General features: G+C 47.0%; 1 protein-coding gene across 1 annotated transcript in view; it reads left to right on the forward strand.

Annotated features, from left to right (window-relative positions):
- Nucleotides 1–18,298, forward strand: part of LOC148543324 (inactive dipeptidyl peptidase 10-like) — a 246,190-nt gene that overhangs the window by 138,634 nt on the left and 89,258 nt on the right. Inside the window, exons 20-22 of the mRNA XM_088481087.1 lie at nucleotides 3,724–3,790; nucleotides 4,100–4,294; nucleotides 9,407–9,461. Of these exons, the coding sequence (XP_088337213.1) occupies nucleotides 3,724–3,790; nucleotides 4,100–4,294; nucleotides 9,407–9,461 (317 nt within the window). The remainder of the gene's footprint in view (nucleotides 1–3,723; nucleotides 3,791–4,099; nucleotides 4,295–9,406; nucleotides 9,462–18,298) is intronic.

An 18,298-nucleotide genomic window follows, 5' to 3' on the forward strand; every position in this document is an offset into this window, starting at 1 on the left:
GGTTTCCTACCTCTTTTTACTTTGACCAGTTACTACCATTTGTGCAGGATGGTTTTGCAGGGGGTTTAAAACACAGGGAGTGATTCAGCTTAGGACGGAATTGCAAAGCTGCTCGCAAGCAAATATTCAATTGCAGCAAGAGGTGTATGACACCCCTGCTGCATTAGCAAACCCAGCACTGCGACCGAGGTCGCAGGCTGGGATCACCATCGCGTCCATCGGCACCGGGCCGCCAGCCAGCTGAGTAAGCCTCAGCTTAATCACGCTGGACAGATTGTGAGCCCCTGGCTTTGCTATTCCCGGAAAACTGGGCCAACATGTCCCGTTTCAGGGAACGCTGGCCGTCCCCGCCCCACCTCGGGGGCCATTTTCCCAGAGTTACTGTATGTGCATGCGCAATAGAGATATTACCATAAAAATGGGGATATGCGTATGTGTTGAAGAATCTGGCACTGTGCAAGAGTCCACACACTGGGCATGCGCTAGCACGAGGAAGGGAGCCCACTTGGACACTACACACATGTGCCCCCTCCTCTCATTATACACCCCTGCTCTATCCTTTCCTCATCTTCCATGAGGAGAGAGCTGTTCTTTCATTTCAAGCAGAATTTGTCTGCAAATTAATTAGCAGCGATATTATCTCACGGCCGATACGCCAACGACTGTGAAAACGTCTGATTTTGCCTCTAATTGAATACCGCCCTTAGGGCCGTATTCAATTAACCGCGATAATTTCGCAGCCGTTGGCGGAATGTACTTTTCGCCAACTTTGCGTGTTTTCGAGGTGAAAATTTTTCGTGCACGGCCTCGCTTTTTGCCCTATTCAGTTTCAAAGGACGCGAAAACAGGACTCGGCGAAACGCAAACAGGCGAAAAGTGCTGTCAGATTTGGTGAAATCAGCTAGACACCCCCCCCAAAAGATCCACTAACACTGGGGATCAATGTAGATGCCCCCGAATAGCCCTACTGAAGGTATTTGGGGTACTTAAATGCTCTCAATAGCTGTTAATTAGCGTCTTTGCACAAGTGGTGAAGAAAAGCATTTAGCAGTTTTTTTTGAGAAAATAACTAGTCCCAGCAAACTTGGGGTACATGAAAATGGGTGCAAGCATGTTTAAAAGTTGCAAAAGTGAAGTTTTAAAAAACGCACCTTCAGCAAGCACCTACAATCAAAAAAAACACCTCCCCCATACTTGCAGACCCCCAAAAGCTTATTTCGCTAGTTTTTAAGTTTGTACCTTAATTTAGCTTTTTCTCACCCCCTTTATCAAAGTAATTTTTTGGGGTGGTTTTTTTTTTTACACAGTCATGCTTTGGGGGGCTGTCCCAAGGATGTTGAGTGGTTTCCCGACATTTGCACCCCAAAACCGCAATTCTGTACTTTTTTTCACCACCTATTCATAGGCGAATGTTTTTCGCCTATTATATTGCATTGCGCTTTCGCGTCCACGAAAAGTATTTGGAATTGACTATGGCGATACTTTTACGCCTGGCGAAATTACGTCATCGGCGAAACTTTTTTGCTGAAAGCGGCTTTTCACGTCTAATTGAATACAATCAGGACATAATACCTGATTCTGAGTCCGATGCTGCAGCATTTGTATCTGTGTCTTTTTGCCGGTATTGCTTCTGCGGCTTTATGCAAATACAGCTACAAGTCCTTCCCTGGTGTACATCAATGCTTCTGCATGTGCAAGGCCTGAGATGCCCACTTTCAGTGTCTTAGGCGCTCAAATACCGCTCGGTGCATATTTAGACACAACCATCTGTCGCACCATCAAGCTTGCACCAGCCCCAAGCCAGGTGCAAATTGTCATAGTTTGATCTTTAATATGAATGGTTGAGTGTCTCTGTACACAACCAGCAACACGCCAGCGTTATTCCCATAGCACTCCCATAAGATGCAGATGAATGCACAGAAGAATAGGAGCTTATTCAGAGCCGCTCGCTCGCTCGCAGCCCGATGTTTGTGCGCATGCGCCGTGTCCGGCGTGCGCGAGCCCTGAAGTTCAGTCGCTACGGGACTCGCAGCAAGACGGGGCGGCTGTCGATGGTGAGTGACAGCTCGCCTCGTTTTGTGGGAGTGTAGGGGGGGGTGGCTGGACAAACACAGACGTTCCCTTAGGAATGCCTGCCGTTTGTTGGGTGGGCAAACTGACATCACTACTGATGTCAGTAGTGGACTTCCTGCTGTATTAGAGCAGGGAGTCCTCTTGGCCTTGTGGAAGAATAGACCTTACCGTAGGGTCTCTTCGCAAGGTTGATGGTCGCGATTATCGCAATGGTCTCCTGGCCGCTCGCACAAGCTGTGGGTGGTCTCCCACAGCTCTGCGAGTGGCCGGAGAAAAAAAAAAACGCCCACAGACCCAGCGAGCGGCCAGCGGCTGCGAGCGGGTCTGAATCAGGGCCTTAGGCCCATAGTGATCTGGCCTTATACTGGAATAATTCTCTTTGGGGGTCATTCAGACCCGCTCACGAGCGCAGGACGCTCGCAAGCGGGTCGATGTTCCCCCACTGCGCATGCGCACGACGGAGGTAGCTCCGTCGTGCACATGCGCGAGACCCGGCGAACGACGGGCTCTCCATCGCTCTGGGTCTCGCACCAAAGGGGGCGTGCTGTCGGTGTTGATTGACAGCACGCCCCCTTTGGTGGGCGTGCTGGGGGCGTGCCTGCCATCTGAAGCCAGCCCCACTGACATCACTAGTGATGTCAGTGGGACTGATTTTGGCTCTGATAGAGCCAAAATCACTCCTGGGCTTGCGGCAGCGAGACCCTACCGCAGGGTCTCCGTCGCAAGCCCGATGGTCAAGACCATCGCGACCATCATCATGGACGCTCGCATAAGCTGTGGGTGGTCACCCACAGCTATGCGAGCGGCCAGGAGGCCGCTCCATTTTCATGGAGGAGGGCCCTGATTCAGAGCGAGCGCTCTGGTCAGAGCATTCGGCTCTGAATCAGGCCCTTTGTTCTATGGACATTGTAATGGAGTTGAGAATTTATGTCCAAGTGAACATGATTTGACCGAAGTACAAAAAAAGAGGTTTTCGTAGAAGGAGGATCCAGCTGGAGCAGGTATAAGTACTCTTTTCCCACCACTACATTTGCTTATATTATAGAAGTATTAAATACAATGAGGCTGATGCAGAGCGAACACTACATTATATAAACCTGACGTAAATGTACCATATGCTCCTGGTGATACAGAGCTGGGGGCTTCTTACGATGCATATGGGCATAAATACACTATTTTTACCTATTCTTTGAACACATACGGCCATCTCAGAACCACCACCAATGAGGCTAACCCAAGCAGAGAAAATCTGACAACTTTAATAATTGGGTGTTCCTAAAGTATTAGCAAGTTAGCATTTTCAGATGTAGCCACAAGCCCTACAAAATTAGGTCCAGAATGAATTTGCGAGTTCAGGTCCAAGAACAAGGAAGCGAATGTGCTTGGTGGGCTCACACACACAAAAGACCATTGTTGGTCAGTCACACCGTTACATAGAGATCACTTATCATTATGGGAATACCATTGACCCTATTACATAGTTATATGTGAAAACAGACACAGGACTAAAAAGGTGCCACAAACCAGAATGCAGCTCGCACTGTAGAAATAAATGTATCTGCCTCCAAATACTCGTACTTCACCAAAGCAACACAACCCTATGCTCTGACTGTATTTTCAATATTAAATTATATTTTCTCTATCTGACAGAGCTGCATGTTCGCCTGACTCTTCCATCGGACTACAAGGAGTCACAGTACCCTCTGCTGCTCTGGATGTAAGTAACACTGACACTTCCGCGACCTCAGTAAATCCAACCAGTATTACATTTTAGTAATAAATCATGTGATTTGGAAACCCCATGTAGAACTTGAATAAACCATAAACACACAATCATAATATACAAAAGGGTAGTAATTCTCTATCTTGATATAGACATATTTCCAAAACATAGCGTTTCCCAGTAGCCTTCTTGATGGAACACTGTTGATCAAGAATTACATTTATATGAAGCATTGTTCCTGCTATTCTACTATATTACTGAACATAAGCCATAGTAATATACATATGTTTCCCCTTAATACAGGCCGGAAGCTCCAGGCTCTCAGCAGGTCACAGAGGAATTCTTCCTTGGATGGAGCACTGTGCTTGTAAGCTCCTTCCAGATAATAGTGGCACATTTTGATGGACGGGGGTCTAAGAATCAAGGTCTGCAAGTGCTCCATAAAACGGACCGGAAGCTTGGTTCTGTCGAGATTAAAGATCACACGCTTCTGTTGCAGTACGTGTAGTTACTGTATATATGTGCTATATGGGGTGTGAAGACTTTTTTATTACAATATCAAATAGGGTCTGAATTTAAGTCATTGTGTTACACAAGTTCAGCATAATAGACCATTGTTTAACATTAATTGTTCCCTTGTGAAGAATTAATAGGGGCAATATTTGAAGCAATTGTTGGTCAACAAGGTCATGCTTATTTTCCATTATGGTGCACAGAGGAGAAGGATCACTAGTGTATCATTGCACCTCCCCCTGTATGCACTCTCTATGTTATCATATGAAAACACTGATGTGCAGACTTACATTGCTGGTTATATGTTTGGTGAAAATGCCACAATCTATTCATGTAAAACTCTTTCTACAGCCCAGGTAAATGACTTGAATTGTGCAAAATTGAAAAAAACACAAAAAATACCCCAGGGAGCGCGAAGACCGCAAGTACTTTATTGTATAAGCCCAGGTAAATGGTCAGTTGCTTAGACCTTCATGTAGGGATCACAGGGCCTAATTCACAGATGTACATACATTTCATATTTTCCTATATCTCCAGTGTTTGTAGATCGGCACAAATGCAGGAGCTGCACCGCGCACGTGCAGGTCTGTTTATGCGATGTAGCTTGCAGTGACCCATAGCCTCAGCATGACTAGCGTTTCTGCTAGCGTTTCTGCTAGCGTTTGGGGGTGGCAGTGACAGGGAGCATTCCAGAAGACACAATTTTGACAGACATCCTGAGTAACCTGAGGGTCACTCAGATGTCCGATGGTCACGCAGTTGATTTGATGCTGCGTCTTTGGACGCAGCAGCAGATCAGAGAGGCCGGCAGTGGGCGTATTTTTACTTGAGACGCCACCTGTGTTTTTTGCATATTTGTGCACATCTGCTGGGTACAAAGGTGCAGCGACTGTGCCATAGCGTCCATCTCTGAATCAGACCCACATTGTAAAGCATTCATTCAATTGTAGCCTGGAGATGGAGAACACCTCCAGCAAACCATATGCCACCACTACTATATTTGCGATGCAAATATAGCTGTATGATCTTTTACTCCAGGCAGGGGTGTATCTAGGGATCCAAGCGCCCCTGGCAATGTAATGGACTGGTGCCCCCCTCCACTCCCTATGCAATGCCCCTAGTAGTAGTCCCCCCTATGCTGCATTGCCCCCAGTTGTAGTCCCCCCTATACAGTGCCCCCAGTAGTAGTCCCCCCCTATGCTGCATTGCCCCCAGTAGTAGTCCCCACTATATAGTACCCCCAGTATTAGTCCCCAGTAGGGGTCCCCCTATACAGTGCCCCCAGTAGTAGTCCTCCCTAAAGTGCCCCCAGTAGTGGCCCCCCTATACAGTGCCCACAGTAGCGGGCACCCCCAATAAAGTGACCCCAGTAGTGGCCACCCCCTATATAGCCCCCCCCCCTGCTGTGCCAGGCTTACACACACACACAGAAGAAAAAAAAAATACAACTTACCTGATCCCTGCTCCTGACGCGACCGCCGCTGTCCACTCCAAGTCCCGGCTCTTCTCTTGCACTATGGGAGAGACATCATGACATCTCTCCCATCACCCACTGTGGGGGGAACTGGAAGATGGAGCTCATGAGTGAGCTCCAGCCGGCTCCCTCAGTGGACGACGCAGTAGCCAATGAGAGTCTGTCTGACTCTCATTGGCTGGCTGCTATAACAAACACACAGCCACCACTGTGTAGGGCAGACCTCTCACTGCAGTCTGCCCTACACTTGTGGGCCCGGGGGACTAGCGGGGGTAGTCCACTCCTTGGCTGCTGGTGGCACTGGTCGGCGCCCCTGGCGAGTGCCACCCTGGCCAATGGATAGATACACCACTGACTCCAGGAGTACACTGGATGATACGTCATAGAAAGGCACTACTCTAAAATCCTCATTAAAGTTACAGATCAGCTCTAAACAGCTAATAAGCACATCCAGCATTACATGGTGGTAAAACAGCAATTTCATGGCTAACAACAGACCCTTTAGCAAACTCCCTTCCAACAGCATGGAGATAACAGAACACGCTGTACTAAAATATATACACTCTTTATTCAAGCTAACTACATGATTAATTAGTAACATCAATACGTGTAGATCTTAACTTTTTCGATTGTGAGAGAAAGAAAATGGGGCATTAAACACCAATCAAATTACTGAACATCATTAATGAAATTTGGTGCAAGTACACATAGCAATTACTACAACTGTTCACGTAATTGTTAAAGGAATACATCAATATTCTATTGTTTATACATAACCAGAATAGGTCCCCATTGTCTACTAATTTGAAAAAGATATAGGGGTATATATAATAGCCAGCAATGTGTGGTCAATGTAGCCACTAGATTTGAAGCAGCAGTTTTTAACCACTTAATTGATACAGTTTTATTCCAAAAATTCATGAGAAATTGCCTAAAATATGTATTTTTTAAATTCCACCATGGGGGCATGTTTATCACATCATAGATTCTTTAATTATTATTAATTCCAACCCCCATGCCCATAGATCAATATTTTTATATAAAATAAACTTATGTCCCTGTACTGTAGAGTCAGTTTTACACAATAAAACAAAATAAACACTTTGATGTATAAACTATTTACAGTAACTGTATAAAACAATTTTTTCCAAAAATGTCCCCAAAATTTTAATTTTTTTATTATAAATGATGTAACATTATGTAAATAACTATTTAATCTGCATATTTGTTAATAAAATTTTACTGAATCAGATTTATATAGCTATTATTTGCTTAATTATTGACATCATTTTATAATAACAAAAAACTGTCAAATTTGGGGACTTTTTGGAAAAAATATTAGCTAGTTATGTTGTTAATTTAAGAAGTTTTTTTCATATTCCTTCACTTCCCTCAAACTTACCTCAGACTGAGCTAGTACTATTTTTAGCTTTTTCCTGTATCAGAAAATACATCAGGTACACTAGTCATCTCCTTTGACAAATCTGTATTAACAGGCGATGGGAACATGAAAGCCAGTGACTCTGACATTAAATAATACAATACTGCAAACCTGAACTCGCTGGATACCTTATCATGGTTACATTTACAGATAGATTGTAAATCACATATTGTTGGAAGGGAATTTAACAATATGGTCAATCAAACCTGAAATATTGTGCCCACTTTAAATACCATGTAATTGCCTGAGATGTTGCTAATATACATAATAAATGCCATAGTTTAAATTAGAAATAAAATTAGAAATTTGATTGGTCACTTTTTGTTGAACTATTGTGCACATTGTATATCATTAATATCTGGGGCATTTGCACATTATATATGCAGGACTGTGTTGTTTTGTAGAATAATTTATTATATGAAAATGAAACCGGTTATACAATATAGGGAACTGGATGTTACAGATGGTCCTACTGATTGCATGTGGTAGTGCCTTAAGTAGGGTACACACTGAGACAACGGATTGGTCAGCTATACACACTTACCAATCGGCTGCTCGATGTATCTGGGCTGACATCACAACTAGGCGGGCATTTGCACTACCAAATAGATACAATGTTTTACCAAGGTAAATCCCCTCCTATTATTATTATTATTATTATTATTATTATCATTATCATCATCATTAAGGTCCGCAGGGCTGTACAGTAATAAAAACATTAGATAATTTTCTTTAAGATTAACGTAAAAGAGAAACTTACACCATTCTGGAAAAACTAGATACTTGTTTTGTTAAAAACATATACTTAAAAATATGTTTGGACATGTGTGCTATTGATTTCTTGTATACAGTGAATTACTCAGTTTTATTATTATAGAGCAGTGGTTCCCAAACTGTGTGCCGTGGAACCCTGGGGTGCCTCAGGTTGGTGGTCCAGCACCAAATCAAATTAATTATGGTCAATGTAATGTAAATATGTGGACAAACAGAAACACAAACCTGTCCTCCACCACATAACTGAACCTAAGAATGACAGTTAGCACAATTTATATCACTTTACTGCTTTACTACATTTTCTTCTGAATTTCTCAATAACAAACTTTTGGCTTAGGGGTGCCATGAAAACAATGCTGATACTCTAGGGTGCCGTCATTCAAAAAGTTTGGGAACCACTGCTATAGAGCTAGAATATAGGGTTACTCCTTGAACTCCTTTCTAAATCACATGCAATCCAGTCCTTGGGAAATATTCAACTGGGTGCGAGGTTTAGCAAGGTAAAAAACCTTGCGCCCCTTGCACTTAATTTTTGATTACAGCGGGTATGCACACTCCCGATACCGGCAGTTAACAATTTTAAAAATGTGGTTGCGGGGTTTTCAGAGCAAGTGGTTGCAGGGTTTTCAGAGCTGAAAACCTAGCGGTGCGTAAAAAAAAAAAGCATGCTTACCTGTCCGGAGGTCTCCTGTAGCGACCACGGCTCCCAGTGGCTTCCCCTCCATCTTGTCACTGGGTAGGGGGCTGATGGGTGTCCTGGGGGCTGCAGGGAGGTGCAAGGGCTGCTGGGAGATATAGTTCTCCCAGCACCCACTACGGGGGGTATACACTTACATGGGGGGGGTCACACACCCCGGGAGTCACTCACACACACACACTCACTCACTCATACACACTCACCTATTCACCCTGTTGCAGAAGACCGGCTCCCGACGCTGGATGCAAAGCTGAGTAAGTAATGACTAATTAAGCTAATTGGAAACTTCCAATTGCTTAATTACTCCTCATGGGGGGGGTGCCGCCGGGGTCCCAGAGCAAGTCCTGCTGATTGTTCCTAAAATTATTACATTTAGGAAAATCAGACTTGCTCTGGAGGTGCGAGAAAAAAGAGACACAGTGATTTCTGTAGAAATGACAGTGTCCCATTTTCAGGCACCTAAATGAATAGCAAAACCCTGCGGCTCCGGGAAAAACCCTGCACCGCAGCCGGGATTTTTTAAAAATCCCGCCCACAATTGGATACCCCCCTAGAGTTGAAATTGTTCTGAGTTTTGCCAAGTTTTCTTTTATGGATATAACACTTCATTGTGGACGGTGACGTGCTTAGGACAGGATAGACAATATAAAAGAATGTCTAAGTTGTCAGCTTGGGTCGGTCTCGTTTTAACTGAAACAATCATCTTTTCAGGCATTTGAAACAGTTGCCATTTGTGGACCCAAATCGCATAGGAGTATATGGGAAGGTAAGTGACTGCTGTAATTGAATGAATCGAACACTATGAGACTGCTGTAATTGAATGAATCGAACACTATGATATTTAAACAACATGAATAAATAGAGTAGACAGAAAACACATGCTCACATGCTAAATATCAGTGTGTGAAGTGTTAACAATTTAGCTATCAGAACAAAGAGTGCATCTAGTGTGTATTAAAGTCACAAGCTTTCTACTGGCCTTATACAGTGGGTGATGGCAGCTGAGTTGTGTGGAAGTGAGTGACTGTGTTGAGGAAGAGTCCAGTTAGATCTGTAGCCTGAGGTAGGTGAGTGTAAGATTGAGTGCTGGAGCCCTGAGGGTCCCTTACAGTAACCTTACTAGTCACAAGTGTGCAGAGTGCGGTTTGTGACCTGTAATCAGGAGCAATTTCCTGACAAGATAGCTGTGATATATTTATGGATTATTTGATAGGTTACCAGATCGGGCGATCGACAGAGTTCTCTGACAAAGTGAGATGTCTTATATCATTTGCATGTCTATGAGCAATTTTAATTAACACAAAAGATAACTCTAAACTGTCTGTTCAAATACTATACAGTTAATAAAGTACTCTTATAACAGCTAATAGAACAGTGATTTACAAATGGCTGTGGACTATTATTCACATTTGCTGGAACCGGGAATATATAATCTGTACAACTGTTAATAAATAATAATACAAATAAATATGTGGTAAACAAGCGGTAATTAGGCAAAATATAGATTCAAAAGTAGTTGAACAATATATATGTAAAATAGAACATCAAAAATATGAGATATGGTAAGAACTTACCCTTGTTATCTCTATTTCTACGAAGTCCATAGGGTTCCACAGGATACCTTGGGGTATAGGTGTGACGTCAGTCGCAGGGCACCAAAGAGTTAAGCTTTCAGCCTCCCAGGATGCACTAGGTCCCCCTCCTATACCCCGCCCCCGGGCCAAGGCACCTCAGTTAGTTACCAAGCCATAGGCCGGAGGAGGAGAAGGAAGAGAGAGAACAAAGATCTGGACACATCCAAGAATCACATTCTCACCAGAGGGAGACGGAAAACCGGTGACCAGAGCAAAGCCCATCTGCAGCACAGGTGCGACAGGGCGGGAGTCCTGTGGAACCCTATGGACTTCGTAGAAATAGAGATAACAAGGGTAAGTTCTTACCATATCTCATATTTTCTACTTCAGGGTCCATAGGGTATCCACAGGATACCTTGGGGATGTCCCAAAGCAGTATCCTTTAAGGGTGGGGACGCTCCTGTGCAGAAAGGAGAATCCGCCGCCCGAAGGAAGCATCCTGAGAGGCGAAGGTGTCAAACCTGTAGTACCTCACGAAGGTATGGACAGAAGACCACGTAGCAGCCTTGCAGATCTGAACTGCCGAGGCACCACGTTGAGCTGCCCACGAAGGACCCACAGACCTAGTGGAATGAGCCTTCAGAGAAGGAGGGACCGGTAGGCCTTCATGAAGATAAGCTTCAGAAATAGCCATACGGATCCAGGCTGCCAAAGTTTGCTTTGAAGCAGGCCAACCCTTTTTACGGAAGCCATAGAGGACAAACAAAGCGTCCGACTTCCTAAACGAAGAAGTGCGGTCAACATAAGTCCTTAAGGCCCGCACAACATCCAAAGAGGCCTCACCCACGGAAAGACCCGGTGAGTTAAAGGCCGGAACAACTATTTCCTCGTTAACATGAAACTGGGAAACAACTTTGGGAAGAAACTCGGGCCGAGTGCGGAGTACTGCCCTGTTCCCATAAAAAAACAAGAAAGGGGGTCTACAAGAAAGAGCCCCTAACTCAGAAATACGTCTGGCCGAAGCAATGGCCAGAAGGAAAACAGTCTTAGCTGTTAGCCATTTAAGATCCACTGAGCCCAGTGGTTCAAACGGCGGTCCTTGGAGAGCCCTCAGGACCACAGCCAAATCCCAAGGCGCCACAGGTGGAACAAAGGGCGGCTGAATGCGGAGAACACCCTGCATAAAGGTGCGCACATCCGGGATTGTAGCAATCCTACGGTGAAACCAGACAGATAGGGCCGAAACCTGTACCTTCAAAGAAGCAAGGCGAAGCCCATGATCTAGTCCCGCTTGCAGGAAGGCGAGAATCCGAGACAGACGAAACTCCCGCGGTGCATAACCTCTCGGTCGACACCACTGGAAGAACGTATGCCACACGCAATGGTATATCCTTGCGGAAGACGGTTTCCGAGCTCGTAACATGGTACGCACCACAGAGCTGGAAAACCCCCGGGACCTCAGCATGGCCGTCTCAACAGCCACGCCGTCAAAGACAGCCGAGTCAGGTCCGGGTGAAGGCAAGGAGCCTGAGACAGAAGGTCCGGTCGTAGCGGCAACCGCAGAGGACTGTCCACGGACAGACCCTGAAGGTCTGAGAACCAGTGCCGTCTGGGCCACGCGGGAGCTATCAACAGGAGCGTCCCTCCTTCCTGTTTGAATTTCCGGATTACCCGTGGAAGAAGGGAGACCGGAGGGAACAGGTATGCGAACCGGAACGTCCACCGGACGGACAGAGCATCCACCAGAGACGCCCCTTCGTCTCTTGTGCGAGACCCGTACACCGGCAACTTGTTGTTGTGCCGGGACGCCATGAGGTCGATTTCTGGAAGACCCCACCTGTCCACCAGTAGTTGAAAAACGTCCGGGTGCAGGGACCATTCCCCCGGATGAACGTCCTGGCGACTTAGAAAGTCCGCCTCCCGATTTAGCACTCCCGGGATGAAGACTGCTGATATGGCCGGAAGATTGCGCTCCGCCCAAACCAGGATCCGAGAGACCTCTACGAGAGCCGCCCGACTGCGAGTTCCTCCTTGCCTGTTTATGTAGGCCACGGTGGTAGCGTTGTCCGACTGGACCTGCACCGGGCGACCCTGGAGAAACCGCTGTGCCTGCTGGAGAGCATTGAAGACCGCACGGAGTTCCAAGATATTTATTGGAAGCTCCGCTTCTGTCGGCGTCCACCTGCCCTGGAACAAGTGTGGACCCGAAACTGCTCCCCAGCCCCGAAGACTGGCGTCCGTTGTCAACAGGACCCAATTTGGAACCCAGAACGGACGTCCCTTGTTGAGGTGGGTCGTCTGTAACCACCACGCAAGGGACAGGCGAACCTCCTGGGTGAGCACAATCGTCTGGGACTTCAGAGACTGAGTCAGCCCGTTCCACTTGGACAGGATCAGGTGCTGCAGAGGTCTGGAGTGAAACTGGGCGTATTCCACCATGTCGAACACCGACACCATGGAGCCCAGTAACCTCATCGCCGAGTGTAAGGACACCCGGCGGCTGTGCAGGCAACTGCGCACCCTTGACTGTAAAGCAGAGATCTTGTCCTCCGTCACGAAGATCCTTTGCTGTCCCGAGTCCAATAAGGCTCCAAGATGCAGAATCCTCCGAGACGGGATTAGAGTGGACTTCTGCCAGTTGATTAGCCAGCCGTGCCGTTGCAGCAGTGCAATGGTCAGGTCCAAGTGGCGTAACAGGAGCTCTGGAGATCCTGCCACCAATAACAGGTCGTCCAAATACGGTAACATGCGGACTCCCTGCAGCCGCAGAGAAGCCGCCATGACCGCCATCACCTTGGTGAAAACACGTGGTGCTGTTGCCAGGCCAAAAGGTAACGCCCGAAACTGGAAGTGGTCGCTGCGGATTGCAAACCTGAGGAACTGTTGATGGCGCAAAAGAATAGGGACATGCAGGTAAGCGTCCTGTATGTCCAATGACACCAAGTAGTCCCCAGGTTCCAGCGCCAGAATGATGGACCGTAGGGTCTCCATCCGAAACTTCGGGACCCGCAAAGACTTGTTGAGTGCTTTGAGGTTGAGAATCGGACGATATGACCCATTGGGTTTCTGTACCAAAAATAGATTTGAATAGAAACCCTGGCCCCTCTGGGAGAATGGAACAGGCACTATAACTCCAGCCTGGAGCATAGTGTGCAATACCTTCCGCAGCTCCGTAGCCTTGTTCCGGTCTGATGGGAGACCCGTGGTGAAGAAGCGAGCCGGGGGTCTGTGCCGGAAGGAGAGGGCGTATCCGTGGGAAACCACCTCCAGAACCCAAGTGTCTGTCGTAGTGGTCGACCAACACTGGGCGAACTGTAGCAGGCGGCCTCCCACCCTGGGATCCCCCAAAGGGAGGCCCGGACCGTCAGGCCGCAGGCTTGTCATCTGGCTTGGGGGCCGGACGTCTGGTACTCCATGCCTGCTTCCGGGGCTTGACCGATTTCTTAGGGCCAGCCTGTCGAGGAAACGACTGTGGTTTGGGCCTGCCCTGGGCCCTAGATGACCGAAAGGACGATGGTCCCGAACCAGAAGGAGCAGCGGCCGACGGGAGACAAGCAGATTTGGCTGCCGCCAGCGTGGCCACAATCTTATCCAGATCCGGACCGAAGAGAACTTCTCCGGTAAACGGCAACGCTTCCAGACCTTTCTTGGAATCTGCGTCCGCCTTCCAGGATCGCAGCCACAAGGTGCGACGAGCAGCTACCACTGCTGAAGAAATTCTAGACACCAGAGTACTAATGTCTAGAGCCGCCTCGTTGATGTAGGTGGCCGAATCACGGAGATTGCCAATCAACTCCGCCTGTTCGGCCGGACAGTCGGATTCAAAAGAAGCCTCTAATGAATCCGCCCAGCGCTCCATCGCTCTGGCAACCCAGCAAATGGCCATAGCCGGCCGTGCTGCCCCCCCTGCAAGGGAATAAGCGGACTTCAGGCAGATTTCTACCTTGCGGTCCGTAGCATCCTTAAGGGAGGACATGGATGGCATCGGCAATGTGGCACTACGGACAAGACTGGTTACGTGAGAATCCACCTGTGGAGGGGATTCCCACTTAGCAAAATAATTATCCGCGAACGGATAAGCCACCGCCAGGCGTCTCTGCGGCTGGTATCTTTTGCCAGGTTGTTTCCACGCCTCCTCTAAATGGTCCACCAACTGACGCGAAAGAGGAAAGACTGTGGCATCGCCCTTCACATCTTTGAAAAAGGCATACTTAGATTTAGCCGCTGGGGGAACTTCGTCCTCAATCACCAAGGCTGTGCGGACCGCCCGAATAAGTCCAGGAATATATACTTTGGACTTAGCATCAGCGTCCTTAGTATGGAGAGGTTCCTGATCGTAAGGATCCAGAATCTCCCCATCATCAGACGTCCCTTCGTCATCCTCATAAGGAGCGGACAGAGACGCCACCGGCCTTTTATGAGGCCGCATCACAGACTCCCCTTGCAACACATCCGACAAGTGCTGTACAGAACTCGTCAGGGAGTTAACCCACGCTGGCTCCTGAGAACCCGGGAGCGGGGAAATAGGGAGACTGTGGGGTACCACCAATTGTCGTGGGAACCCCTGCACGGGTGACGACACCACAGACTGCTGGGACAAACCCATCGGAGTAAACGCGGGCTGCGGAGCTAACTGGCCCACTAAAGCTGTTAACGCCTGAGCGAAACAAGCCCAGGGCGGCTCCTGTACCGGTGCTGTAACCGTTATAGGCCGCGCCATGGACAAACACTGCCGGCAAAGGCCCTCCGCGCTACCCTCCCCCTCCGCTAACGGTACTTTGCACGTGGTACACTGTAGCTGGAGGGGAAAATCACTTTCAGACATGATGGCACCACGTATGTGACCTCTCTCACCAATTAAGTATTAAATAGGCGAGAGACCACCCTGCAGCACCGCACCGCAAGGGCTTTAGCAGAAGAACAGGGACAGTAATAAAGCTGACAGTTTAGAGAAGAAAAGTTACAGGCAGCGCTAGCACAGTCACATACAATGCAGAGAAATAACAATTCCTGCACTAACAGCGCTGATTACTCAACTACACAGACACAGGGCCTGGTAGGACACAGCGCTGCATACACAGACCTGAGCCACAGCGGAGGAGAGGTATGCGGGGGGACCCAGACCACGATGCTTCCGTCCAGCGCTTCCAGCAGCGTTCACCATGCGTTCTGGAGAAGATGGCCGCCGAGGAGCAGAGAGGAGGCTGGCCTGGGGGAGGAGCGCTGCCACAGGACCAGTCGGCAGCATGCAGAGAGGGCTGTGTGCAGCGGGGGAGGCGCCGGCTGTGAGACAGGGAAGGCGCGCTCCCCTGGCATGCATTTAACCCCTGGGACGCCGCAGCGCTACCGCTCTGCTGCGGTCCGCTGTCCCAGGGGGTAGTGGAAGCGCAGGTTGGTCGCCTGGCTCCACGCTGCAGCCAGTCCCCAGGGAGCCCCCTGCCTGGGGACTTAGGACCATGTGATCAGCGGGGACCCACCGCGGGACCCCGCTGCTTACCTCTGTCCCCCTTGAATCCGGCCATGGTCCGGAGCATCTGGGGTCACCGCTAGCTGTGACCCCAGACGCCCACCAGCATCCCCGGATCAGTACCGGCGTTCTGGTACCGGCGGGGTGTAGGGAAGACAGCATGGACGTCAGGACTGACTGTCCATGCTGTTCATCCAGATGTGCAGCCACAGCTGCATGAAGAAAAAGCTTCAGGGGCTCTTCTAGCCCCCACTCCAACAGGTGCACCCGACTCCGGCCGGGCACCAAACTAAACTGGGGTGCCTTGGCCCGGGGGCGGGGTATAGGAGGGGGACCTAGTGCATCCTGGGAGGCTGAAAGCTTAACTCTTTGGTGCCCTGCGACTGACGTCACACCTATACCCCAAGGTATCCTGTGGATACCCTATGGACCCTGAAGTAGAAATAATGGCTAAAAAATACCTTAGTATGTATGGGAGGATTGGCGTGGTTATCTGATCTATAGAGTGATCTGCACAGTGTGTACCAGGCTTTATCCTTTCTTGCCTGTGGATAGTGTTGTCTTTGTTTGATTTTCAGGACTACATTTGCTGATTAAGTATGGGCAATAACAAGTGTTTGCTTATGGAATATAATTTCTAAGTGCAGAATCATTTGCAAATAAGTGTATAATTGTGTGCTTAGTAGTTAGAATCTAGTTGTTGATAACAGAAATAGTGAATGCTATTGTCAATAATATGCCACAATCATCTGAATTACTGTAGGTTGTTGCTGTACGGTTTGTGGGGAAATTCTGTTCAAAAACTCTGTTAGGGGGGTGAGATAAAGAATGTTGGTTTAAACTATTGTAAATGAATAGTTTTCACCCATTAAAATTAGGGATGTGCGCCGACCCCACGTTTTGGGTTTGGATCTGTATCTCCTTGTGTTTTGGATCTGGATTTGGTTTTGCCAAAACCGCCCCTTGAGTGTTTTGGTTTTGGTTCTGTATCTGTATTATTTTTTTTTAAATCATAAAAACAGCTAAAATCACATAATTTGGGCCTGTTTTTGTTCCTACAGTATTATTAACCTCAATAACATTTATTTCCAGTCAATTTTGACCAACTCACAGCTCACAATATTGATTTTTTTTTCATCTAGTTTAGGGCCAAAGGGTTGCATCCAGCTAGCTGGCTGACTAAGCTATGCAACAGCAGTGGGCGGAACTAACATGTGGCAGTTCAGCTTCCAACATGGCACAGAGTGGTAGACAGGATGGCAGTTTAATAAACTATACGAACCCTAGGAATTTTAAAAACCAAGAATGTTTTCCTTAACTACGTCAGAGGCCCGACGGAGTTGGAATATGTTTATGAACTGAAGACAGGGAAAGGAGAAAGGATTGATTAGTTTTTAATTTATTTATTTTAATGTTTTCAGCCTTAAAAAAATTATGAGAGAAGATCAATCTAGGATTAAGTTCTTCAGTTCCTAAAAGACATCTTTGATCTGGAGGTTTTTTAATTTTTTACATATCTAATAGAAATGAGGTGGCCTTGCTTGTGGAGGTGCTGCTAGAACATACTGTAAACAGACATTTACTTTGTACTCAGGGAGGTTGTTAGGGATAATGGGACCAAGACTTTCTGCTACATCAGAGGAAAGCAGCCTTTAGTTCTCTTGTTGAACAAGACTCCCAGCATCTGTGATGTTTGCTGGGCCTACTGGAAGTATTTGTCAACAACAGGTGGCGTGCTTCAGGTTACCTTAGCCTGCTTTACGCACTGTATGTACCATGTAAATATGTATGTATGTGACCAATATACACAACTATTTTTTGTATTAAACGTATTTGCACTTTATTGCACACATCCTGGCAGGAAGATGCTCTGTTCTGCTGCTCATATTTGCCCACCCCATCAATTTGGTGGTTCAGAATGATAAGATCAGATGTTGTCATCATCATCATCCCCATCAGTGTGTACATCCTCTTCTTCACACAATATAAATTTGTCCCTGCTGAAATCCACCAGCAAGGACATGTCTTGATAAAGGCCCAGGACAGGGCTGAAACGCGTTGACACTAATTGGATGCTGTGGATTTTGACTTGTGTGGTTTAGGTAACTTGCTCCTTCCTTTTTCCATATATCAATTTTTAAATTGTTGTTTTTGTTTTTTGATCGTGCACCCCTGTATTTTGTATGTTTTCTTTCCCTTGTATGGGAACATATGTGTATGAATAAATGTATTGTTTTTATCATATACAATACTGAGGCATAGCCTTTTCAGCCTTTTCTAATATACACTGAACATATGAATATATGGATACAACTGTGTGTGTATATTGGCAAAGATACCTTTATGTGAAAGAAAACGTCTGGAAAATTGTGAGTGGGGTATGCATATTTATCCTGGAAGTGAATTTTCATCTTCACTAAAAGAAACCATTATACACTGGTGATTTCCTTGTTTAATGTGAGTGAGTGCCGGTCACTAGAGATAAAAAAAGAAAACAACAGAAGAAAAACATCAAGCTAATAAGGGAAGATTTGATTTTTATTTGTCTATTTTTCTGTCATT

This window comes from Taudactylus pleione, unplaced genomic scaffold (genome assembly GCF_031769625.1).
Source record: "Taudactylus pleione unplaced genomic scaffold, aTauple2 ptg000005l, whole genome shotgun sequence".
Lineage (NCBI taxonomy): Eukaryota > Metazoa > Chordata > Amphibia > Anura > Myobatrachidae > Taudactylus > Taudactylus pleione.